At 43.1% G+C, this 27,744-nt stretch overlaps 1 protein-coding gene across 1 annotated transcript in view; it reads left to right on the top strand.

Annotated features, from left to right (window-relative positions):
* Nucleotides 1-344: 344 nt before the first annotated feature.
* The window catches only part of negr1 (neuronal growth regulator 1), a gene marked incomplete at its 5' end in the record, with an annotated part of 125,631 nt that continues 98,231 nt past the window's right edge, over nucleotides 345-27,744 (top strand). Inside the window, one exon of the mRNA XM_079739350.1 lies at nucleotides 345-514. Coding sequence (XP_079595476.1) covers nucleotides 345-514 — 170 coding nt within the window. The remainder of the gene's footprint in view (nucleotides 515-27,744) is intronic.

Raw genomic sequence — 27,744 nt, 5'->3', positions numbered from 1 at the left:
GGGTTGCCCGGGAAACGGCCGCATGGCAACAGGATCAGCGCCTGGGGGCTGTCTGCTTCTAGGTCTGCTCCCATTTTACACAGCGTCTCCTCCTCACTAGATGGTGTGCGCGCCACTGGAGAGCAGCCTGCACTTCCCTTCGCTCCGTGGGCTGACGTAGGAACCAAACAAACCCGGGAAACTATAGCAGCACCGCCGCCGCCACCGCCACCGCCACCAACCCATTGTTTTTCTTACGGAGTAAAAACAAGATAAAGAAAACAACAGATTTGAAGACCAGGGTTTTGCGTGCCGGTTTTTATTGAGAACAACACTTGGGGAGACTTGGGTGCAGCAGTTCTGTGATGGACATCATGTTGGCGGTGCAGGATGCGTGCATCTCCGGTCAGTGGCTCACCGCGATCCTGCTCAGTGTGTGCTGCTTTCTCCCGTCCTGCTTGCCCGCTGAACAAACGGTGGACTATTCCTCGGTGGAAAGTGTGGTGAGCAGACAAGGCGACACGGCGATATTGAGGTAAGGCGATACTAGGCGATTCAACTTTCAACGCGATTTTCTCCCCCTCTCTCTCTCAGTTTTCTCAGTTCAGTTCGCTTCCAAGACGTGTGTTGTCGTGCACGCAGTTGTGTTGTGATGTTTAGCAAGCAAAGTGAGTCAAATCACACCACCACGTCACTCGAAACAGCGATCTTTGTCGTTGTATTTCACTTTGGTACGCACTTTGGTGAGCGGTAGAGCGCTCCACGCCTGCGATCTGCACAACAGCCACACATCGGTGCACTTGTTTTCCCTCCGATCCCCTCCTCGGGTCCGTGGAGGCGACACATCGGCTGCACTTTGCAACGCACTTTCCATCCTATATGTTAACGTAGGCGATAGGACAGCACAGCCCACTGAACTCCCAAGTTTTGCAAGATTCGTCCCCATAGAGAAAGCAATGACAAGATGGTAGGATAGGATTTGGGTTCCGTTGTTGCCGAATATATCTCACATTCCACGTCGTGGTACAGATCAAAGCTATGGAGTGGATACTGTAGCCCTGATCGATGGGTTTATAAACTAACCCTGATATTCCTAATAGAGCCGTACCACTTCTATTTGTTGAACTTTTCAAAATAAGTGCACACCGTGCATCGCAGGAGGAGCTGCTGTGGCTCTTTCTCTACCCCCGTCACTGAACCAGCTCCCACATCGCAGTCGCTCCATCCTCCATCACGCAGGGAGGGATTTGCATACTGCCATCTATCTGCCTCTGTGGCCCGCAATGGGGATGGTGGAAAACATCTATTAGGAGTGGTTTAGGAGTGGCTGATCGATTCAATCGAATGAACGGACGAATTGATACTTTAGAAGTGAACCAGGGATTAAAACCCGACATTTTGTCACACGGTTTACTTAAAGTTGGACTTTGCCAAGCGCTATTTGCATAATAGCCAACCCTTTTATGTTTTCCTTTTTCGGTTTTATGATTCTTCAAGACTACATTCTCTGTTGAAAGGCATTGGTATTATGTCGGGATTAAGGAAGCATTGGTTGGTGATTAGATAGGGCTTCCGTTCTTGATTCGGGATAAGATTTGTTATTTTTGTGTTTTACATAATTTGCTTAGCTGTCAGAAGAAATGAAGAAAGACAACCTCTTTTGAGGAAAAGCTGCGTTAACGTTACATTGGGTGCCCTAATTGAATATAAATCCTCTTGCTTTCAACAGTTTAAGGCCTATGGATGACATTCTGAATACTGAAACATATCTCTCTTGCCTTTCTGCCATCGGTGCATTATTGCAGATCTGCAGGCTACACAGACAGTATGGCATTGTGTCAAGTAATGGCCCTCATCTCAGATTTACCTTAGCAACAGCATCCAAGAGCTTGTTATAATTATTTTGAGCTATATTTCATTTCCTCTCAGAGTCTCTCCTGCATCCCGCCGGCTCCTCTCTATAGTGTCTAATTCCCCGGTTGTCAATCTGGGTTGGCTGAGAACAGGGGGCTGCCAAGGCCCCAAGCTCACTGCCTCACTGGGCCACAGGTTATCTCTGTCTGGGATGAACCAGCCCAACAAAACAAGTGTTTCCTCCAATATATGGACAAATACGCTCCCAGGTCATGTCTTGGTCAGTGGTGCTGGCAGCCAACGGTTGAGGAACAGGAGGCAAATGGGGAATGCTATTTGTTGTTTTTTTTGTTTCTTTGCGAGGTTGTCAAGGCTAATCATCAGTGCTGTTCAATGATTGCAAGGGGCCTTCATGTAAAATAAGGCCTTGGCCCTGGAAAAAATGCTATATATATATATAAATGCCTATGTAAAATATTACAAATAAACTCTGTCATGTTAATTAATTGGCATAATTGGTAATTATGTATGTGTAAGGCTTACTTTAAGATGGACACAGGGGACCTCAAATGTTGGCTAGAGTGGGGTCTTTAAAGGAGCTCTAGGTAGGATTAACGGCTATTATTTGAGTGTACTTAAGTTGAAATGGCGAAGTCATCTTTCAGCTATTACTGAGTGAAATGCTCTGTCGAATATCCATTTGCGAGTTGGATGCACCTGCCACTGTGTGAGCCAATTTAGATTTAGAAACTGCAAATTTCTGACCAATCAAGGCATCTCTTCTGTGATTGATTCAGGGAATTCATCTTACCTGGCAATCACAGGTGTGTGAAATGCAACACTTCTCAATGGCGAAGATACATAGGGAGGGAGGGGACAGAGAGTGAGGAAACATTAATAAAAACAAAAGAAAATTAAAACATTGCAAAAAAGCTCCTGAACAGCGATTCATGTTTTTTTACTCGTGCATGGCGGTGCTATTGTCGCTGTGAAGTTATACGGCTGTTTTCCAGAAATGTATTTCTAAACAATGCATAATGACACTATATATCGTAACGCTTCCCTGCTGCTCCATTATTTATCAGTGTACACAGTGGGCACAGTTTTTTTGTAATCAAATTGCAGTCATTTTTCAATCATTGTATAATAACAGTTGTACGGTTCCCTTTATTTGTATTTCATTGTTGGTACATTAATCAGTGCATTCAATGCGACATGTTACTCTGAACTCTGTTAGTGATAACAACCTTATTTTCGTCCTATTCCTTGCCGGGGGCCTGGCTGTACCATTTTGAAGGGGGTGTTGATCGGTCAATGTCATGTTTTCCTCATATGGTGCAGCCCTAAATCGTACCTACTGCAGCTTTAAAATACCTCAATACCTTTAGAAGCTGAAAAACAACCAGAAACAAGCTTGTTTGTTTGTTTGGCCTGGAATAGCGGAAAAAAAAAGCTGTATTCAATCATCATGGTGCAACAAAATTGAATGTGAATCAATATGAATGAGCAGCCAAACACAATAAAACCATGACTTTTCAAATGGCAGGGCAATCCATCTATCCCATAGCCATTCATCTGGTCACAACTGTAATAGTGACTGTATTTTTTTGCACAAATATTTGATAAGCCACTTCTGCTTTGACCAAGGATACATGGTCCCTAGAGACTGCTATGTAACATGCCTATAGCCCTCTAAGCTGGCAAACACACTGAACAGCCATCACCCCCTGCCTTGTTGATTGGCTCAGCGCACTGGTCAATCCCAGCTCAATTTCCTTTAGTTCTTTCTTTCTCTCACTCACTCATTGAGTACATTTTTTATTAAATGGATTTGGTTTGATAATATCTGAATAATTGAAAATATTAAACTTGAAAAGTAGACCTGCACTGCACTTCCAGGAAATAAGGTGAATTAAATCAACCTTGCCCTTTCTTAATTGCATAAATGGGATTATTACGGTTTAAGTTTTTAATTGCATTAGGTCTCAGGAGGGCGACAGTGAATACCAAATTGTGTTGTTTATTTCAAGGAAGACTTGATTCCTAGCAGCATCTATGAGCCTAATTAATCGGCAACTTAACAATAGGATAGTCTGTTCATTTCATGTGGCAGGTATGAGTACATCTCCCCTCTACATTGGTTATTCTTTGCCTTGACTGGAAGTTGAAAGGTGTTTTTAGATGCTGATTTTGCAAGTCTTACATTTGAATGTGGTTTAGTATTATTCTAATTATTATTATTACAGCTGAAATAGTACGGCTAATATATGTTGGCTGGCACTTATTTCCGTCAAATCCCTATTAAACCAATCCTTATCCTACAGAGATATTTTTGGTTTTGGGAACCAGGCATTAGTCCTAAGTGCTCAGCCATTTACAATTTCCTTTTGAAATTGCAGACAGAAAAAAAACTGGGAAGTGGCTCTCAAGACACTCCAGTGTCAAATCCTAAGACTATAAAAAGGCAATTTTTGCTGTGATTCCAAAGCTGATTAGATTAAAAATATATGTTTTTAAAATACTGACAAGAAGCACATTCTTGGATTATCCCCTCAAAGACGCGTCCACTTTGTCACGCAATAATGATTTTCATACCTTTTCGAATTCTTAATGCTGCCCTCCTTTTGGTTTATTGTTTCAGCTTTTGGAGGGAAAGGAATGGCCTCTGGTTTGCATTTCTATCTAAATGCTCAGCCCTTTCGCATATAGGTTTAGCAGCACTTCCCTTATATTTTGAACCATTTGTGGTTTCTATTACCTGTCGTAGTCTAGACAAGTGCACCACTGTTTGAAAGAATGCAATTCTTCCATCGGGAGTGTATTTTCTGCAGCCCTATGCTCTTCTTCCCTCCCCCGCTCTGCAGAGCTTTGTCATTTGTTTCAGTCTGACAATCTTGACTCATCACTGGTAAATGACTGATCAGGCCAACATTCTAGCCAGATGGACAGCCAAATGAGCGGAAATCCCCCCCCCCCCCCCCCCCCTGTGCTGTCCAAGCGAAAACGCCAGGTATCTGTGTCAGCCGCTTTCACAAACAACAACAGTACAATGTTAACCAACTGTAATTTCAGCCTTGATTTAAAATATAAAGCGTATCATGTTTGCTTTCTGTAGCGTCGTGGCTTAACCGACTTGGGTGCCATTCGTCAAGCACAGTGATGGCTTTCGTTTCCCAATTTCCCCACTTTAACCAAGCCTTTATCCACCAAGCCGCGGTTGTTCCCAGCTTCTGTTCATAAAAATAATGTAAAGCGATGTTAAGTCAACAAAACAAAAGGTGAAGCACACTTAAGCTTCACTTGAAAGGCAGATGAAGCCCAGAGAAACACGGCACAAATAAGATGATCCAATCTTATTTCTTTATATCTAGTTTGACAGTTGGCCCTTAGCTATGAAATAATGTGCCATGCTGGAGGCTTTCTTCTCTGTAATGGTGCAAAATTGACCTGTCACTACTCTCAAACTCTGGTATTCGTATAAATGTAACATCATTGCCTGGTGTCAACAACAGGCGACCAGTTGATGAAAATCTTTTCTGGCTCAACAGAATTGTGTCACACCGGTTATATATTTATTTTTTGATTCATTGTGGCTGGAAAAACATGTAATGTATCATTTAAAAAATGTGTTGTTATTACGGCTCCCTTGAAAGGTCTTGACATTTGCCATAGGCGTCACAGCCTGCCTCAGACGGCTCTTTCCAGCCTCATGTCTGACTATTCCCACCTCCGCAAAGATACTAAGCTAAGCATAAAATAATATTAAGACAGTCTTGAAAGTTTCCGGAGAGTGCAATTTTTAAAGAATGAATTTTATCTCTCATACTCAGGCCATAAGCAGAGTCATGGCTGGGGAACATCCTGTTTATTTTCTGCTTCTTCAGCATGTTTTTAATTAGGCCACGTTCAGTTGCTGTATGAGGTGTGTGTGTGTGTGTGTGTATATGGTGCACTCCACAAGACCTTGTTTTTTGAGATGATAGCAAATAGTGGCTTCTCTGAACTCGTCAAAACAGCTGCCATGATGCAACAATCCAGGTTTATCTCACATGACACACCTAAGGGCACACCTGAATCTGTCGCTACTAATTAATCACCGGCGTCCTCTACCAAGCGGCCCTTCATTGCAGGTTCAATGGGCCTGTCGGAGCAATGCTGGGCGTGTGTTTATATTTTTATTTGTTCCATTTGTTAAGACCCACCGAACTCATTCATTTTTAAGGTTCTTCCTTGCTGTCATCTCTCTTCCATTAAAGGCCGTGTTGCAGGTTAACCAAAAGTTTTCATTAATGGGTATATAAAGCACACTATATGTATATCATTCATAAAATGTCTTCAAAATAGTGTTGAAGTCCAGTATTTGTCATTTTTGGTAGTATCGGGTGTTTTCTAACGCCATTCGGCGATGACGTCACGTTGGGGAGACGTGGTGGAAGGTAGCCTCTGCCTAGTACTATAACTATGGCGTCTAAGAGGTGGCAGGAACCATAAGTAACATCTATGATGGCCCACAGCCGTATAATTTTGAACCGGTCAGACGTGAGAGGGCGAATGAGGAATTGCCGAGAACCGAGAACCGTCAAAGCCAATTAAATGCATGGTCAGAGGAGAATGAGTGGAGAGTTGCTATAATTTAGCAATGCAGCAACGAGCTCTGTAGCTAGTCAATGAACAGCAGTGCATAAAATAACGACACTTTTATTTATTTTTACTGTCAGTGAATAGCACTGAGTGAAATTCAACATTTTCTTTATATCTAGTGACAGCGATAATGTCGTTCAGATTAGTACCGGTAAATTTAGTCAGAAGATCTAGAAATATAAGGCATAATGCTAGCTATGGGCTAACTTGCCAGTCCCACCTGTGAAATCCCCCCCAGATAATCCCTAACTAAATCTTTCCCCCCACGCTTTTGATAATCCGATATGCTATAGTATTGTAAAGCAACACTGACGTAGGAGGCTGCATTGGCTAAAGTTGTTTGGATGCACGATGATTTATAACAAGGAGAGGCAAAGTTGTGCATTACAATGCAAACACAACAATAATTGGCACCAATCTGGCGCACTTAGAAGAGCAATCAACTGAATTAATCCCAGGTAGTCTATCGGACACGCAATCAGTGCACTTGCAAATGAGTGCCTGCAAGTATGACAGATCGTGGTGGGACATTATTTTACCATTAATCTACCGCACATACGATCAGATAGATGTACATTGAACACGTACACAAAGCACATTTGTCCAACCCGGCGGATGCTGACAGACAGCCCACAACAAGCAAAACATCACCACGGCGGGTGTGCTCTCTCTCTCTCTCGCACGCCCGTACACAATCCCTCCAACTTCTCCAACTCCAACTCCACTCACTAAGACGACAACTAACCACAAGGCCAATGCAGTATGCCGAAGCCTGAAAGGACACACGCCCAGTCGCACACCCTCATCTTATGCAACACAATCCGTTTTATCATCAACATTCAGTCACTGCAAAGATTTAAAGAATAGCCTCTTACCATAAGTGAGAATGGACTCAAAGTGTGTGAGTGATACACTCTGGTTTAGTTTTCGCTTGCTATCCGTTTTAAGTATGACTTCTCAACATTACGTCTTTCTTCTGTTTGGCGCAAATGGCTTATTTGCATACGCGCACAGGACTGGCTGGCTCCGCTTGGCAAAGAATATAACATATCTATCTGTCTGTCTGTCTGTCTATATATCTATCAACACATGTGTCTAGTTATAATGTGATGTATTTTGTGTATGTCCAGTCGGATTTGTTGTCTCCCTTGTTCTGTGTGGTCTTTTACTGTTCTGTGTGAGCCAAATCACCTAAATAAGTACCCGACGGTTAGTGTCGTTTGGCATTAATAAAGGCTTGACTAGGCTATCTATCTATCTAGGCTATTAATTAACAATTATTCGCCGAAGGCGAAGTGAATAGTGGGGAATAGCCCCCGAGACCGAAGGTTGAGGGGACTGTTCCCCACTATTCACAGAGCCTGAGGTGAATAATCGTTTAGTGTGAACACTCCAAAAGTAAACAAGATAACACTTTATGACGGGATTTATTTGTTTTTATTAGCGGTTTATTTGTTTTTATTAGCGGACATTTTGCGATGAAAGCAATATCCCGAGTTTGATATCTCAATCATGGGATGTTGCCCAATATCCCGAGATAGCGAACCAATCAAATTGCGAGGTTCTTAGGAGGTTCACGTGTACGCATATGCTATGCTAACTATATATATCTATGTATTTATCTATGTATCTGTATAATCTGCTGAACACTCTCTTACTAGTCTCTCCTCTCAAGGGTCTCAATGCGGCTTTGGTCCACGTCTCCCCAACGTGACGTCATGCAATGCATTCTGGGGGAAATGAGAATCAATCGCAAACCGCTAAAAAAGTACCTACTTTTTCGTATTACATTCCGTTTTGTGATACCTAACAGCATTAAATACAATGGATAACAGTTGAAAACTTTATTACCAGCAAGCAAATTGCACATATTTGTTTGAAAATTAGCCCTGCAACACGGCCTTTAAACATAATTCCACAAGTCTTTTCGGTATAGTTACCTTAAGCGAGAGCTGTTACCTTAAGTAAGCGTTTCCCAAGGACTGCGGATATAGCGGATGTCCTTGCCATTTAATGTGGCCTTTATTCTACTTCTGCTTGGTTAAAGTAGAGCATTTGTCATATTGTTGAAATTGGTGTCCATTTTACAACACCTGCTCATTACTATTTATGAACTTGTGAGAAAGAAAAGGTTACAAGGTAGAGTATTACCAATTCAGGCTCCCCATGCTAGCCTAGGACACAGGCAAAAGGATAACAGTCTCCCCATGTAGTACTCCACCCTAGGAGTCAACATGCTCCACCACACCACAGCATCCACTTGAAGCTCTTAACATGGATGTCTAGTGTCAAAAGCCTTTCATGGGTCATTTTTTCCTTTTCTTTTCTACTGCCACTAGGTGGGAATCCTGATCAGTCCAAATCTCTTTTTTTGTCCATTTTGCTTGACATGTTGCGAGCTAGGTATTTCAATTGAAAATAACGAATGACTTCAAGCACTCTTTGCTGGCGGTTTCAATAGCAAAGGTTGTTTTAATCGTCATATTCAAAAAAAGGGACAATGGGCCTTGGAATGGGGATAACTTATCTCTGGAGCACATAGCTGCGTCGTGTTTAGCCCTCCCCTCGTTTCCCCCTACCGTCTCTGGAACACCCCTAACTCACTGGTGAAATCAAAGGCTTATTATCAGCTGTAGTCAAATGGATATGTTGAAGTACACTTACCTTTTGCAGAATCACTTCAAAGTGAGCAGTAGTTGGCTTTCGTAAAAAATAAATACTATTTTTCCCGCCGCAGTTCTGACAAATGTCACATTGTAACTAGGTGTTTGAAGGTGGATGCTTGGTGGATGCTACACCCAATAGTTAACTGGGTTCTGTCTCTATTTTCTGTAGAGGCTTAGCTTCTGGGTACTCAAATATGCCTGCTGTGAGCCATTCTACAAATGGCTGAGGTGTATCTAGCCTCCTAATTTGTTCAATTAAATACATTGTTACTTTTCCAGAAAGTGATTTGGTATTTCTATCTGTTAATATATTTATATTAGCACTAAATTAATAGAGTGCGTTGGTGAAGTCTAAATGGAAATGCCTTTCCTGGTGTGAACCCCTTAAAGGTAGACTCAATGGGTACCATGTGGCATTTTTTAAACCCATTTTCCTAATAAGCTCATCATCACCAGGGAATACAAACACGGTACCTAGCTTTTATGCCTTTCACATTGTTCAGATCTTTCTATGCCAAATTTCAGCCGTGTATAATAATGAGAGAGCAACACTCTTTGCAGGCTACACATGATAGCCTTTATTATTTATAATAAACTTCAGCATTGCTCAAGTGCAATTGAAATTAATATGATTCATGAGTTAAGCAAAGCAATGCTGTGGTATCACTTCATTAGCAGCCCATCCTTCCAATTGAACACTGTTACACAAGAAAATTTTCCTGACACGACAATTCAACTATTAAGGAGGACATCGAATCAATGTCTTCGAATCTTTGACGAAATGTGAATGGTCAAAGATTTGAGGTCACCCCTAATGCCAACCCTATAATTTAATTATGTAACATGAGCATAAGGTCAAGAGTGATAGAAGTCAGAGGATTCATGATTATAGCGACTTTCATCAAAAAATGTCCAGCTTCTTCAGTGAATAATATCAACAAACAATGTTGACATGGTTACATTTGATTCAAAGGGTTTCATCACAGTGTACCGGCCAAGTTGATTCCCAAGATAATATTTGATCAATCTGTCAAGAAAAAGGAAGATAATTACTACCTCTTTTTAGCATGGTTGTATAGGTATGCTTGGGTTTATTCATCACATGTATGCCTAATCCATCGTACGTGTACAACATGTTCCCTAGGGAACCAAGAGCATACATGAGCAAGTTGGCAGCGGGGAAGAAAGACATCACAGGTTTCCTTTGGGTAAGGATGGGGGTGGCATAGCAACATGTTTTAGCAGAGCACCCCTCTTTATGTGAGCTTTTGAAGTGACCGCAGGTAGACATTCCATTTATCCTGTTAGGAATATGAGGATAACATTAAAACATGTTGACACTCAGCCTTCTGCTGAACACAATACAGAACATTACAGACGATGCTTTGGGCTGCAGGGAAAGAGGGCTCACTTTATTTGCCAACATTCGACCAGATGTTGTCGTCATTGTCATCGTAGTCAGCCTATATTTTAACTCATAAAGAAACAGCGGTCCGTCGCAGTTTAAAAAACGCAAGCATATTTTGTTAAGAATATATTTTCACAATAAACACATACATAATATTCTTTCAGTTACATGCTATTTTCTCGTAGAAGTGTATGAACTCTATGAAGGACAGTGTTTTCAACGTTTTTTATGATCAGCTGTTTGTACCCTTTGGAGCCAACACCTAAAATGTTATGGCTGGATTACAGAGAAAATAGTTAGGAAGTAGGTGCTGGAACACCATAGAAGACGTCTGAAAGTAAATACAGTATGACCTCTTCCTTCTGTCCTCCACCTGAAGGTCTCCGAGAACCTGGTACAAGGGATAAAACAACCCATTCAAAGTCTCACACACACACACACACACACACACACACACACACACACACACACACACACACACACACACACACACACTCTCCCGGTTGTCCAGAGCTAACAGGCTGGCGGTACCTCCACCTCACGTCCGGTTATAACCTCTCTCTCTCCATCTCTCTCTCTCTCTCTCTCTCTCTCTCTCTCTCTCTCTCTCTCTCTCTCTCTCTCTCTCTCTCTCTCTCTCTCTCTCTCTCTCTTTCTCTTTATCCCCCTCTCTGTCTCTCTCTCTCTCTCTCTCTCTCTCTCTCTCTCTCTCTCTCTCTCTCTCTCTCGTGTTCATGTATGTATGTATGTATTCATTTTTTATACATATACAGAGAAACACGGTGGAATTCTGGAGGAACCGTGCTGTGTGTGTCTCCAAGGAGGACAAAGCCATTTCAATTGGATAGCGAACATCCACTGCTTCATTCCGTAATTTTTTTGATGAAACGAAGGCAGATGAGATATCATATATTCCTTTTATGTTTCAAATACTATCAAACAAAGGCAGACGAGATGTCGTATTCTTTTTCTCTCTGATGTTTTCTCTAGATGGTCTGTTGTATTTCTGTGGTTACTGATTTATTTTACGTCTCACAAAAATACGTTACACTTAAAAAGGTAAATAAAGTTTCATCATCGATATGAGAAAATGTCAATCAAGAAGTCGGTCGAATAGCTTTAATCCATTTAGAATTGTGACCAGTTTAAGAATTGAAAAATGTATACCAGTTAGTTATAGCATAGCTAAAACTATCCATAGCATGTTACTCTTCTAGATACACCAAATACAATCTATGATACCCTTACATTAAAACAGGGACAACACCCTGCACTACACCTGAGACAGAATCATACACACTCATGCAAAGAGATCACTATGTTCACCGTAGTGTGTTGACTTTCATAATTGGTTTCAAACTTGGGTACTTGCATATGTAGTTTTTAGAATTTATTTGTTTATATGTTTCCATGGCTTAGGAATTAACCTTCAACAGCTGTTCCGTTATGTAAACTAAATCTAGCTGTAACAACGGTGACATTATAAATAACTTATTTCCAGTGCTGAATGAGGATTAGCCAATGCCTCAATTATTGGGATTCACTAGTATAAATACCTATTGGGATCTTATTCAACTAAATTCATGCATAACCGTGTCTCTAATAAAAACAACAACTCCATAACAAATGGTGAACATTATCTTTCATTAAAAATTCACAATTGTGGTTGCTTTTCACTTCTTTAATGTTTTGCACAGATGGCTCAATTCTTTATCAACGTTTACTACTTCAAACGAGTACATCTGGAGTTGTCTTTTGTATTGGGGAGGTATTTGGGAAAGCCCCAACAATGTCATCAATCACCTTGAACATTATAGCATGTCATCTGAAATAGTACCCCATAAACGGTCATTCTGTTTTCATTACATGACTTCGTTCACACCAAAATATTTATCGATATATACACTGAATCTAGTCTAAAGAAACTAATAGCAAAGCGCTCCAATGCTTGAGTGGAGAAATCAGGCTACGTATTAATGATTCATTGAATTGATGTAAAGCATAAACAGATCCTAAAATAAAAATGTGGCCATTAGTGAAGACATGATAACTTCAGTCCCATGTAGCTTACTGAAAGGCCCCCCGAACATTCACCATAAGAAACCCGTTTCATGTAAATTGGCAATAATATTCGGCAGCAAATTCATCAACTGATCTTCGAGACAGCTGGTCATTAGGATTCTAATTTTAGGTTCCTTCTAGTTTGATATTCATAATTCAACTTCGGCAAAGCTCTACTTGTCTTTCTGTCCTCTTCGTAGTTGTGTGTTCTTTCCAAAGTAATCACTGCGGACGCTTTCTCCGCCGTGATATTCAATAGTCATTGCACTTGATGAAAAGCATTGCCCGATCGATGAGTGACTGTTTGAAAACAAATTAACAACAGCTTAGTGTCCCATATCGCTCCTTATCAAACCATCAATAACCACAGACATGGCTCTGAAGATGAGACTGAAGTCCCCTAGACAACTGGGCTAAAGCAATGAGATAAAACAGGACGATCATTGATGGGGTGAGCTAATCCCGCTCCTATAGACCCGCCACAGGGCTTGCCACCACATCCTCTTCCTCCTTGAACATGGTGTTGCGGACCAAGCAGGGCCTAACTCGGAAAACAAAACTGTCTCTTATCCTGCACCGCAGGACTTGTTTGTAGATGATAGGCCAATATACAGTTTGGATCCCCAAAACAGAACCATCAAAAACAATCATCCATTGCATAAAAATAATGTCTTGCCTTTTAAATGATGAATGATTTGATTGATGATTATTATAATATTAGAAGTTACATTTTGTAATTATTCCTATCAAATACTTTAATGATAAAACTAGGATTACGTCCTGAAAAATGAATCTACGACTCCTTAAGAGCACGCTTTTGCACAGACTTAATCGTGCCGCCTTTTTTGGCCACAGTCAGGGGCCACAGCACAACTTAATTTTCTGCACTGTAAAACCCCTCTGCCAGCCAGTCTGCCTCACTTCAGATGTAAAAACAATTGTCCAGCACTTCCCCACCGCCAACGACAGAACCAGGCTCCGTCTTTCATTTCAACACAATGCCCCCGGTCCCGGGTCTCCAACGTGAGTGCTACTTTGATTTGAATTTGAATCTTTCAAAGATTAGACATGGAGTCTTCTCGGGCCCACTTGTTCTCGAAGCCATCTCGGGGCCATTGAAAATGTGCAGAATCTGGCACCATGCTAATGAGACTTTTCACCGACCTACCGCAAAGCCAACAATGGCCAGCACATTCGGGGCTTCACATTGAAAAACGGTCAGATTCTCCGGATGGTTTAGCCCAGAGAATGTAGGAAGCCGATGCTATTACGCGGCACTAAATGTGATTACGGAGCATCACAATACAAAAGGGGTGTGGGTTTCAGTGAAATGAATGATCACCTGAAATCCTAGAAATGGTAGATCCGGCATTAATGCTAAAGGATATCATACTAGCCACTGATTGCCGAAAAGGTCAGTTGGATTAGGACTCAAGCTATTTCCTACCCTGTCGAGAAAAGAGGATAGCAAAATGAGGTGTATTGTTTGCTGGAGGAATTTCGGATTCAAGTCAAAATTTGACTTTTCTTTGACTTTCTCTACTCACGCCAGGAATGGTTGAGTTGTGTGAATGAAAGTGCATGGCCTGGGATAAGATGCAATCTAGTTTTGTCTGGGAGAAAAGGATGGCTGGCATTAATAATGATACTTGAGCTTCCCTAAAGAAGTTGACACTATTAAGATAAGGCGAAAAACGAAAAACAGATACGCTCTATGTTGGTCTCAAGAATAGGTCTCTTGAGTTTACATAACTTTTGAACTAACTCTGATAAAAGAATGAGGGTCTGGGGTTCATTAAAATGTAGGAGGAATAGAATACATTAATTATCTGTAATTTTTTGCGAAAAGGGAACATTTTATGAAGAACGTATGGTGAGCATATTTACTGAGGATTATTTTCAGCAGGCATCAGCATTCAAGTTAACCCTTGTGTTATCGATTTTTATCCAGATTACTTCATGTGAAATACATTTTAATGTTTCAAAACAATTGTTTACTGAGCCATGAATAAACCATGATCTTTGCCATTTTTTTAAATGATTATATCATTGCATTGTATTGTAATATAACAAATATGTTGGAATGGTAAGTGCTCAAGATAATGCCACTTTTGAGTCAATTACCATGATAAGATATAACATAGATATCTCACACCTACTAAAGGGTTGTTAAGATTGTATGTAAACATTATCCACAAAAGTGACACTTATATTATCATGTTTCAAAACAGGTCTTCTAAATATGCATAGTCTATGTATGTTGGTAGAAAAATCACCTGTTCAAAGGTACACACGTTTGGCAAACGCTTGGAGGTAACCAGTAGATGTGAGCAAGCAACGCTAATTAAACAGCAACACTGCTTGTATTGAGGCACGCACATCTGCTGTATAAACCCTCAGCCCTTGTTTGTTTTTTGCTTGATCATGAGTATAAGCGCTATATAGTTTATGTTGGCTTTCGTTGCTTGGCAGTTGAGCTCATGGGATTTCTTCATTCTAGAAAATGTGAAAGAGCTTTTAAAGCGGTACAAGTAACCATCCCCTCAGATTTAATTACACGCTGTAGCTACTGTTTTATACCCAGATTAATTAGGATACTATGCTATGAGGCTTTTCAACCATAGCGTTACAGTGTGTTTTGTCCAGGCCCTGTCGTACCTTATAGCATGAGGCTGCTGTGCGTTTTTTCACAAAAAATTTCACCCCCACGTCATTTGTCAGTGTAAGTAATGGTGATTGGTTAGTACAACTCAATGCTGAATGGCTGTCATCACCAGGCCAGAGAGAAGCTCCATTAAGGCAAAACACTATTTTTAATGTTAAATCGGTTTGTTGTTCAGCTCTGAACAAGGATTCAAATACCATCGTTTGACGGTAATTCTGTACATAGTCCTTTAAAAAGGAGAGCAGCAATGATATCTTAATACATGCTTCATTGAATGAACTATCTTAGACACAACCACACACACACACACACACACAGACACACACACACGCACACGCGCACACACACACACACACACACACACACACACACACACACACACACACACACACACACACACACACACACCAACAATATGTGCTCAGCACCCATTCTTAGCAGCAACCCACAGAATAGCCCTTCTTTGTATACCAAACTCCAATTCCGGTCAGAATGTTCGCATCCAGTTTGTAATCAAGACTAACTTTCCAATCTGAAGAAAACACGACTGTGTCTGTGGGCACCAGCACCGGCTCTTATTATCATCGTATCCAAGGCAACGGATAAAGCAGCGTTAACGGTGTCTCTAAGGCCACAGGAACAATCAGTGAACACGAGTTCCGCGTTGGCTTTAGCAGACCTGATTAACTGTAGAAGCCCGAAACAAAACGCAAAGCATAACATGCATATTGGATTCCTAGAATAGAACATGATAATCCCGTTCGCGGTTACAATCGACAGCAGGGAAACATTCTGTGTGAGTGCATGGTTGGAGAACCTCAAATGGACACTTGCCAATCCTTCCACATTTGATCTTAATTGACTGTGATCACCTCGCATGTGCCTTTTTCTTGTTGTGCCTTCGCTGCGACTTCGCCAAGACTATTTCGCAATTTTCTTCTTTTGTCATTTCAATAATCCCACTTGTTTTTCCTCAGCCTCCATGCTCCGCTATTAACAAAGAGGATACAGTGTGAAGCGTCATAAATTATACATGCAGGCATTTCCTTTTGTAGTGATTAAAAACAGACAGCGATATAATTTACTCTGTAAGCTTACATGGCTCTGCAAACGGCTCATCCACGACCGAACGGGTCGGTGTCAGAACAGAAAGGAGCCTCGCCCTATCCCCGCACTTCACTCTATCCCCCCATCCCCCCCCCCCCTCCGGTCGCCGTCAGATGTTTCAGACGCTTTAAGCCGAGCGATAAGAGTCAGGAAGAGAATCGGTTCAAAGGGGCCGGGGGAACGCGAGCGGCCTCCTACTCGATGTATACAGCGATGTGACACGCCAAAGCGCCTCTCTCTCTCTCTCTCTCTCCAGTGTTGCCTTTGCGCTCTCCGAGAATGTGACACGTCCTAATTATACAGTCTGGGAGCCCGGAGACACCTCAACGCGACGAATTGCTGGGGTAGATGAAACAGGGAGCCACATTAAAAGCAGGTGAATAAAGGAGAGAAACAAAAGGGCCAGGTAGAAAATGAGGCTGGTTATAATACAGAGGGAAAAGGGTATATTTATAAAACAGAAACCGCCATAAAGAAACGATTACAGAGCGTTGTTGGTGAAAGAGTGGACCTCTTTGAAGAGGTGGAAACTGTTCTTTTGTCCCTCCTGTCCCCAAGCAGTGATACACTTTAATATTTATTTCCCGAAGGGGGGGTTGGGGTCCCATTATGCACATAGCATCGGCAGCAACAACAGTTGTTGTTCAGTGTTTATTGCAGGTTTTTTTACGTTTAGATTATTGAACACGATCATGATGATCTCGGCCGCCCGCCAGTTACACTGATGTCGTCATGCCTCGACGCCCTGTAGTCATTTCCCCCAACCCCTAGAAATTACCGTTTGTCCTTTGCTGGAAATACACCGAAGGCACCACCAAACACACACACACACACACACACACACACACACACACACACACACACACACACACACACACACACACACACACACACACACACACACACACACACAACACCGTTGCTAAGTCTTTCCAAGCATATGGCTCCCGTATTTAGCATTAGCGTTGGTCTGTGATACACAGAGAACTGTGGCTGCACACTCTGCTGCGTTTAAAAGCCTCGGGCCATGGGGTCTCTGTTGGTGGCGTGGTAACCTTCCCAGGGCTCTAAACGGATTAATGATTTGGAGGTTGTCGGTTCAAATTCAGGTGTCGGGAATGGGGAAGGGGGGGAACGCCGCAGATGTGTCCTTGAGCGAGGCACTTAATCTAAATGGCGCCCGGTTAATATCCATCTTCATACAGAGTACCGCACACGCACACACACTGACACACACACAAACGCACACACACATCATGGGTCACCCTTGATAAAGTCAGGAGCGACAACAAACAACACAGAAGCCCACTCGGCCGAAGCGGGCAGGTCGGAGCGATGGGTGCATCTGCTGTGTCATAGTTGCGTGTTCTTTTCAGCCACATGCCTTGGCTTGGAGGTTTTCGTGATGTGGCCTCCACACTTTCTTAAAAAGGGTATTCTCACTGCAGTGGTCGAGTCACGGGGACGAAGTGCATGAAAGTTAGAGCAGCTGTTGGAGGCAGAGGGGTGGAGGGTTGGGGGGGGGGGGAGGGGGGCGGCGTTGGGCTCCTCTCTCAATATTTATGAGTGTCGTTGGCCGTCTTGCACCTTGTCTGGCAAATGGGCAACAACACGGAGTCACCAGCACCGCGGGGGGCCTCGCAGCGACGCTCCATCACAACCCGCCGAGGTAATGCGCACAAGCGAGCGCACACACACACACACACACACACACACACACACACACACAACACACAACACACACACAGCACACACATCGTACACACATGCAGACATAAGCTGGCAGAGACGCATGCGCGCAGGCACACACAAATACAGACACACACGCATCCGCAGACACATGCAGACTCACGCGTAACACAGACACACCCAGGCATGCACGCACACCCGCAGGTACACACACGCACATACAAACACAGACACAAACACACACACACACACAGACACACATACACACACACACACACACACACACACACACACACACACACACACACACACACACACACACACACACACACAGGAGTTGGTGGGTTTGTGAGCACCCCGGACCCCACAGGCACTTGAAAGGCGCAGTGTTGCAGGGTTGCCCAATTAGTGGTGAAAAGTGAAGCTATGTGAGGGTGCGTCAGCAGGGGATGTGTGGGCCGGAGGAGGCGTGTCATCAATCATCAGTCCAGCAATGCACGCGGTCCGTTACTCTGTTCCACCCCGCCCTAGCTTTCTGTCTCTCTCTGTACAAATGTATAGAAACACGCGGACGTATGCGGTGCGTGATGCATTACGGGCGGGTTCATGGAGGTAAGCAGTAGGTGACGCTAGCCCTGCGTTCAGCTGCCGGTACACCACTGCAGAAGAGGAGTGCACAACGAGATTAGGAAATTAAAAGCGCGCCTGTCAAACCCCAAACGAATTAAACAAAAACTTGGCAGAGAGTTAACTTCAAAATGGAGAGTTTTGAACTACTTGTTTAACGGCGGAAGCGGTAGCTTCGGTGCCATTCAAACGTGATTGCTTTTCGTTATCATCATTCGCATTCATTCACTGAATCTGTTTCTATTGCACTTAGTTGTATTGAGACCATTTTATTGATACACCAAATTCTACACTTCCCTCAATTATAAACACTTGAAGGAGAAAAACTTGATGTTTTTGTAATTTTGAGTTTTTCGTAATTTTCCACTCAGGTTTTTTTATGCGCAAATTAAGAATCTGCATTGAAACAGGTTGATGGAACCTATGTGTCTCTCTCTCCCTAGCTCCTCCACTCACTCTGTCTGTCTCCACCTCTTGATCACTCCTCCGCTAGCTCTCTCTCCCTATCTCTTCCACTCACTCGCTCTCCATCCCTCCCTTGCAATCTCTCTCTCTCTCTCTCTCTCTCTCTCTCTCTCTCTCTCTCTCTCTCTGGTGTTTTTCCTGCCAAGTATAAGAATGACAGCAAGAGGCTAAAGGAGAGGCACAAGATTTAAGGGAGCGCATTATGTGTTTTTTAAATGTAAATCCTCTCACACATACACATTCGTCTGAGAATGTTTTCCATTCAAGGCCATGTAAGCCCACTTCTAAGTTTGTTAAGAAATGCTGTTAGCAAGAATTTGAATGCAAACGTCATCTGGTTGGCAGCTTGAATGAATGAATATGCTCCGTTCAGATGACTTCTTGTTTGAAGAAATAAAACGCTCAGAGGCGCGCGTGAGTGTGTACTTGTGTGCGTGTGTCAGCCTGTGTGTGTGTGTGTGTGTTTGGTTGTTTGTGTGTGTGTGTGTGTTAAAATGTGGCTACCTTGTATTGGCAGTTACATGAAAGGCACCTTAAACAGCATAAATTAGTGCTTCAAGTAAGAAAATTGTTGACAGCAATTAGATGAGGAATTTTGCATAACTACTGCAGCGCCCGTTCAAAATGTTAGAAACCTGTGTGTTCTGAGCGGCCCCCTCGCTTGGCCTCCTGATATCCCTGCTTCCTCGAGAACCACTCATCCAAACAACTCAACACTCGACGCTGCACTACCCTGGGTCCTCAGCCAGCTACCCGCCAAGTGTGATGTCAATCACACTTGGCCTATAATAACTGACTTATTATTTTAAGCAATTAGCCGGATAGGGTTTTTATGTAGAGCTGGGGACATGGCCAGAATTTTTATATCATTAAATATATGTTGCAGTTGATAATTATCACACACATCCAGCCTTAAAATACCCTTTAAACCAGACCGAGATAATATATATCTGTGAATATATATATATTTATATATATATTTTAGTTTATATGTCAAGTTAAAGGGATTTTTTGGTCATAAGTGAAATGGATATGAAATTAGAATGAAAAATGGTGTTTAAAGTGAGTACCACAATTTTCGTTTCCGTTCAGACACAACAAGGCCAATATTCTTTTCTTCTTACATTTATATTCAAAAAATATTAGGCTATCCCATTTACTTACGTAAAATATTAATAAGTTGATGACTACATGACATGCATTTTGTAGCAAATAATATTCTTTCATTCCCAAGTCTCAGAATGAGAATTGAGAAGTTTTGGCAGATCAACAAAACATAATAATAACACACTGACAGTTTCCACTAGAGTAGACAATCGACACAAAACAAATGTGCTTATATATATATATATATATGGGTATGTATATACAACATTATATATAATACACACACTGTGCACTAGTAACAGTGGGTAGGCCCTGCAGTTGTACATATCCATTTACACACTCAAGAAAGGGACAGTTACACTTTTCTCCCTAACCCAGAGGTGGTAGCTGGGGTAAACTTTGGCAAAACAGAAAATGCATTCAGTCCATGATCTATGCTTACGCAAACCACGGAAAATGACGATCTCAAACCTTATCAAATTGAACCTATATTTATATCCAGGATATTTATAATGCAGTCATTTTTGTTATAGTTTTATCGCCCAACCGTACCCTGTGATCATTCTAAAGCTTTGTTTTCATTCATTCATCACCATATTGTTTTAAATACCAGTTTGCCTTAAGGGCCTCTTAAACTGTTGCCCCATTAGGGTGAATAATGCTCATTGTTTCCTCGAAGAGAGGGAGAGAGCTAGAGAGAGAGCTCGTGAGAGAGCTAGTGAGAGAGCTAGTGAGAGAGCTAGTGAGAGAGCTAGTGAGAGAGAGAGAGAGAGAGAGGGAGTGGGAGAGAGAGGGCGATAATAACAAGGTTCATCTTACATGGCCGGCTCCATAGGGAAGTCCCTGATAGAATACAGCTTTGTGAACTTGCACAAGTATATTATGATGGTGACAGGAAGGCCCTTCGGCACAGAACAAGAGGAAACAGTTGATCCAGATGCAACTCACCGGAAACAAGCCGACCGTCTCTCAACACGTATGGTAGAATGTCTTCATGATGTTGGTGGCAGGTCCGGAGTGGCTTGGGCTTGTGGTAATGAGCAGGAATAGGGTTAAGTGTCAGCTAACACTGTGGATCAGTCTCAGCATCTGTGAGGCCATCCCACATTGGCGAAATCCAAGGTGGCAAGGTGGAGAGCCCACATGTAACCGATTTTGGAAACGGAGATTCAACTATGCGCCATTTAGCTTTGACTTCCATGTTCTTTCTTTACAGTTGCTTGCCGTGTTTGGTTGGGGGTTTGAGGTACTTTTTTTGGTTTATGTATTTATTGTTTTTTGGGCCTAATGGACAGGACAGTGTGGAGAGAAAGGAAAGCGGGTTGGAGAAGAGCGGGAATGAAATGCATCATAGGACCTCCGATGGGATGCCGGGTCAAAGCGGTTTTCCTACATGGTTAGCGTGCTAGCCGTTTGACCCATTGAGCCGCCTTTCTGTCTTTCCGACACAACGAACATCGGAATTGCCAAGAAAGCATAGCACCAACATTGACGATTTTGTTTCTCTTCCTTATCTGGGTGGCGTGTCCCCATGAATGCTGTCATTATCCCCAACATTTGCGTCAATTGTGGTGACTTCTGACATAGTTACCCCCCACCCTCTCAGACAAGTCAAACCATTTACCATGAACGTCTATATGCGTCATCAGTGCACGCCTGTTCCCTGCCCCGTTTGGCATTTGAAGCCAGATACATTGTAATGTAGACAATGTACCACAGACATTTGGATATTCTGTTCAGCAGCCAACAAAAAAAAAGAAAAGTAGGGACCTGGCACAGAACGGAGCATATAATGGTAATGTCTGTTCATCATGGGAGAAAATGTCTCTCATTTACGCACATCCCCTGCTCATTACTCTTTCATGGGCCTTAACTGCGTTGGCATCAGCTAATAAAAGCTTATTTCATTCAGAGTCCGAAATAATGAAGCCATTCTCTGTAATGTTTCTGTTATCTTTAAGGTATTGTACCAATTCTCCGGGCCCACAAAAGACACCACAGTCTATCACTCAAATGAGATTCCAGTTATATTTTCCTCAGCTTTTGTTCATTTTATGCCCTCTGCTCTACAGCAGGAAGCGTCCAATGTGGGAAATGCTTTAAGATAATCTTCCCGGAGGGAGATATAATACATTATTATGGGATAGGATAGAAGCCGGGCTCGCAGAGAGAGGCGAGACAAGGGGGCTGGGATTGGCGTGAATTTCGTTAGCACAGAAACGCATTTGGATTCACGGGCATGATTCAACCTTTTCCAAATGTGTCAGTGTTCAAATCGGTCACTTTGAGCACCGTAAAGTACAACATTGGGGAAAGGGCGTGATATGGTGGTCAACCTCCATACCCTCAACCCACATCAACCCGTCATCCATATTTACTGAATCAAATCACTTTCTCTGTCTTCTATCCTCGAGACTCTCGTTTTCCCTGCTGGAACCGTGAATCACCAGTATGAGATTCTCACACCCTCGGGCCAGGCAAAAAAATAAATACAAGGAGAGATTCAGCAGGGGGTGGGGGGGGGCTGGCCATGTTTACCCATCATACCTAACACCAGAAGCACATCGTGCCTCTACCAGAGAGAGAGAGAGAGAGAGAGATGAGAGAGAGAGAGAGAGAGAGAGAGAGGAGAGAGAGAGAGAGAGAGAGAGAGAGGAGAGAGAGAGAGAGAGAGAGAGAGAGAGAGAGAGAGAGAGAGAGAGAGAGAGGAGAGAGAGAGAGAGTCCAGGGGGAACAGACCTTGGTGGGGCCTGGAGCAGGAGAACATGTAGCTGGTAATAACTTTGTCTGTTAGCTGGCGGCCATGAAAGAGCCATGTTTGCCGGGAGAAGGAGGAAGAGGAGGATCCTGGCTCCCTCTTCTTGGTGTGTACCGACGGGAATTGAGGTCCTCTCTGACCAGGGGTGATACGCTTAAGCTCCTCACAATCTTTCAGGGCTCCTGACCAAAGAGCTCTGTGAAAAGGAGCTATACTGTAAACACACATGCACGGTGCAGTGTGTGAGTGTGTGTTGTGCATTTTGTCTGTGTTTATCGGAGTGTGTGTTTGTGCGTGTGTTTTTGTGTAAGCGAAGTCGGTGTGTTTATTTTCCTGTGTGTGTGTGTGTGTGTGTGTGAGAGCAAAAGTGGGAACATCAAATTGACTGACAGCCAATTCTACAGCAACACTATTGAGCTCCATACATCATTAATCGCTGACAAAAATGAACATTCTGCCATTTCCTTTACTGGGGAAAAGGCTGTTCTGCTTCGTGTGTGTGCTTCTGTGTGAGTGTTTGTCTGCCTTTGAAGGAGCGGGTGTTGTGTACGAGAGAGAGAAAGAGCAAGAGAAAAGAAGAGAGAGGGTGTTTGCGTCTGAGTGTGTGTGGTGTGTGTGTGTGTGTTTATGTGTGGGAGAATTTTAGTATGAGGGTTAGAGAAAGGGAACGGGTAGAGAGCGTGTGTGTGTGTGTGTGTGTGCGTGTGCGTGTGTGTGTGTGTGCGTGTGAGGGCAGGAGCATGTCGGCCTGTCTGTGTGTGCGTGTGTCCCTGTGTGCATGTGCGCGTGGAGATTCTCCATCCAAGGTTCATTCTCCACGTTTTTGGTTCGGCGGCACCATGATGGATGACATGGTTATCAGGATCTCTCGCCTTCTGGGTAGAAGCGGCCGTCCTATCTTCTCGTCAAGGTCACTGGCTACCACGCCTTGACGGCGGTGGCGAGGAGTGACAAGCCGCCGGAGACCGGGCACGAGACAGTGCAGGACTCCTTTGCCTCTGCCCCATCACTCATATCAAATGTCAAACACAGAACCGGCCATTGTCTCGGACCCTGTGGCCGTCGTCAGGCTGGGGGTCTTTGAAGTGAGAGAATAATGATGAGTGTCACTTCGATGTCTGCCGTTCGAAACTGTGGCGCCGTGATCAAAAGGAGTTGTTTTTTTTTATGCTGTGTGTGTAGCGTGCTCAGAATGGATCGATTGTACGTTTTCTTTGGTTGGGAGCCGGGGAGTTTTTTTTGTGTTGAGTAAAATCCTCGAATCACCCAAAACATGGTAATAGTGGCCTCATTGTCATACAATGAGTCCAGTGTTGGCGCTTTTCCAACAGAGACACTGGGATGAATGGGAGGCTGGTGGTGGTCTGTAATCGCTCACTTCCTCTCGACCATTTTCTGATCACCACAATTGCAGTGTCGGGCGTCGCCGTCGGATGTGGTCTGTGATGGCTTACTTCCTCTCGAGTGTTTTTCGAGCGCTGAAAGGGGGCCTGCGGTACACACTCAAACACTCCCCATGGGTGAAGTACATTCACACAAATGATCGAGAGCGGTGAATCAGTGGGAAGTCTCACTAGTATCGTTAAGGCCAGGTCCACCTTAATACAAAGGGATCCACTGTGTATTGTACAAATCCATCGCAACCTGTGTCTTGATTCTCAAGGATCAAAAAATGCGTCGGTGAATGAAATGGTTTTCACCTGCTGTACGCCAAGAGACAAACTAATGTACGAGAATACATTGAGAGGGTTAACCTGTCTTGTCTTCACATCATCTTATCAACCGATTTGCCCTTGGTGAAAAGAGTCTTTGGGGCGATGACTTTGGGGGATCCAAGGATTATGGTAAAAGGACTCGCTCGGCTGCAGATCAATTTTCGCCCGCCTGTCATTTTTTTTAAAGAGTTAAGCTGGTAAGAGGGGAGATAAAATCCCTGCCGGTTTGTTATTTGTTATCATATATATATGATCTCCACTTCATCAACATCGTCAATATTCAAATGCATCCAAAACACGCACACACAAGCCTGCACACACACACCCAAGCCTGCGCGCATTTACGCAAACACCACACTCACAAAAACGCACACACACACACACACACACACACACACACACACACACACACACTGTCACACACGGTATGTGTTTGTGGACGACTTGGCCAATTTACAAAGTCGGGCCTTGGAAGAGAGGATAGCAGGGTAGTTTCTTTCATCACCTCTGTGGCTGCAGTTTAAAAATAGTTTGTGTTTAACTGGTGCTCTAGCTGTAGCCTTTCCACCGTTTGTTTATCTCCTTGAGTGTTTATCTGGAACAACTCTAGTGTGTCGCTTCTCTTGGATGTTCCTCTCCCAAGGACATTGACCAGGGACGCAGGCGATGTTCATCTTTACATAATAGCGGAACAAAACCTCAGGTTTGCTGCTGGGGATGCATTTTTACACTGGGTATGATAATGGCTACTTGTCATGTAAATGCATCTTCTCCATCTCAAGGTGGGCTAGGGTCTGATTTAAAAAGCAGGGACGAAGGCTTTCTCCATCAAGTGAACTGAATGTCAATGGAAAACCCATTTAAGTTGCCCTCGGGTGCTTTTCTATTTAACTCTGTGTTCTATTTAATAGCCTTATTCAGTGAACCCCCCGGCCAAGCTCAACTAATTGCATGTTTCATAAACTGATAAGGAGGGAACTCACACATTGGCACAGGCTACAGCCCTATACGTCTTTATTTACAGGGCTGCAATTCCTTACACTTCAATTCAGGAGCTTAACTCCTAACTTCTTATCAGCCATTTTAACCCCTAGCTGCAATTACACAGTGTGGGCAAAACTGAGCAAGTGAAGCCTCTTTTGGGTTGCAGACTTAATAAAGTGAATGTGAAGGCTAATGCATTATGACCTCAGTCCTGTTTATCAGAAAAAGTGAAAGCCATCTCAGCCACAATCTACTTAGTGTTTTTGTTAGCTCAAATTTGTATTCAGCCTTACCCTTGCTTACTATGTTGGTCCGGTTTATTTTATTTAGGCCTACCCATTACTATTTAGTCATTTAGCGAGAGAGCTTTCTCCAAAGCAGCTTACAGTGAATGTTGTAAACAGTTCATTAAGGAGGTAGGGGCTTGGCATCTTGATCAAGGATGCCTAGGAGTACGCTACGGACAGTGGGGTTTGATTAAAACACCCTAACAACTGCTAACCTGTTCGGCCCCCTTGTCTAAACGAGATTGCTTGAAGATCAAGGAGGTGTTGTTGTTTCCATTGTGTGTTTTCCGCAGGGTGCGAAAATAACTGTGTTGTGTTGTGGTGTTCTTTATTTATTTAGTTAATTCACTAGAGCCTTATTTAAATCAATGCCGGAAACCTCGGGTAATGAGCAGGCAGAATAGGGCGCTAGCTAGCGATTGGAAAGGAGATGGATTCTCTCTGCTGGGCGTTTTATGGCTCACCGTTATTGTCTTGGGCTTGCCGGTACCCAGCCAGATCTCCCAGATGCTCTGGCAATTTCCATAGGCTTAATGAACCCGTGCAGTACGTCAACATGGGATCCTTCCTCTGCTCTGTCCACCGCACCACCCCAGCCGGGCTGCCTGGGCACAGGTGGGAGGGGCTCGGCTGTAGACAGTTCAGCAATGGCTTGTATGCCAAACATAAAAAGCAATATGGTGCTTTTTTTGGAGCGGTGCCAACGCTAAGACTAATGCATCCATGATGAACTGTAATTGCTCAACAAGTCAAAACGACTACCCACCCATCCCCCCCACCCCCTCCTGATCCTGACCGGGGTTTTGGATTGTACTTTACTTTAGCAATTGAATTAAAGAGAAGAATGGTTATCGACATGGCTGGAAGGTAATTGAATTAGAGGATGTGTTAGTGGTAGTTTGCAATGGTGCACATTGTTGATGAGTGGTTGGGGTTTTGATTAATGTGAAGAAGTTTCCTGCTTTACAGTGGGGAGAACGAGGCATGCTAGGGTGTTTGACTCCCAACCCAAGTTTCTTATCGCCCTCCTTGAACAAGATGTCAAACTCCTTATTTCTTCTTAAATTACCTTATCTTAAATTCACGGATGGACATTGAATTGCATTTCTTGGCATGCCACATGTATTCACGAATAGTCATTTCAATGGACTATGCTTAGTGCTAGTGTTGCTGGAACTTTGTAATGTTTACTGTATGAAACTGTGTGTAAGGAAGGAGCACGTTTTCGGAATTGTGCAGGTCAGTGCTCTCCTCGTAGGATGAGCTCAACCTTATTTTCTACTTCACGGGATCGTTTTTATAATGGATGTCCAAAATGCTGAATGCGTGTCATTGTGTGTGTGAAATTGGGATGAGATATAGCAAAAGTCTATTTTCTGAAAAAGGAAGAAAGTACAACAAGACATAGGCTTGTCTCAAAAAGGAGGCCAATACACGCTTGAGTTCATCGACAACAACCGATGCCCCCTGCACATTATTATTCAAATTAATCCCGAAAAAATATCGTTTTCATGCTGATTCGCTGTTTTTTTTCCAGCTGATTTGAGATTCAAATGGCTTTCTCAGACCCTGACGTCTCGAATATACAGAAAAATGAACCCTACTGAAAATCTCATATTAAGTGCAGTGAATTGGGTTCCACCGTTTAAAACAGCGTGTCACAATTCCCCCCATAGATCTGATTCATTCACACCTCCCATACCGTCCCTCACTGGTGAGTGGTACATTTAA

This window comes from Pollachius pollachius (genome assembly GCF_949987615.1).
Source record: "Pollachius pollachius genome assembly, chromosome: 7".
NCBI lineage: Eukaryota > Metazoa > Chordata > Actinopteri > Gadiformes > Gadidae > Pollachius > Pollachius pollachius.
Note: the sequence above shows the minus strand (reverse complement) of the source record. Positions and strands in the feature narration are given on the sequence as shown.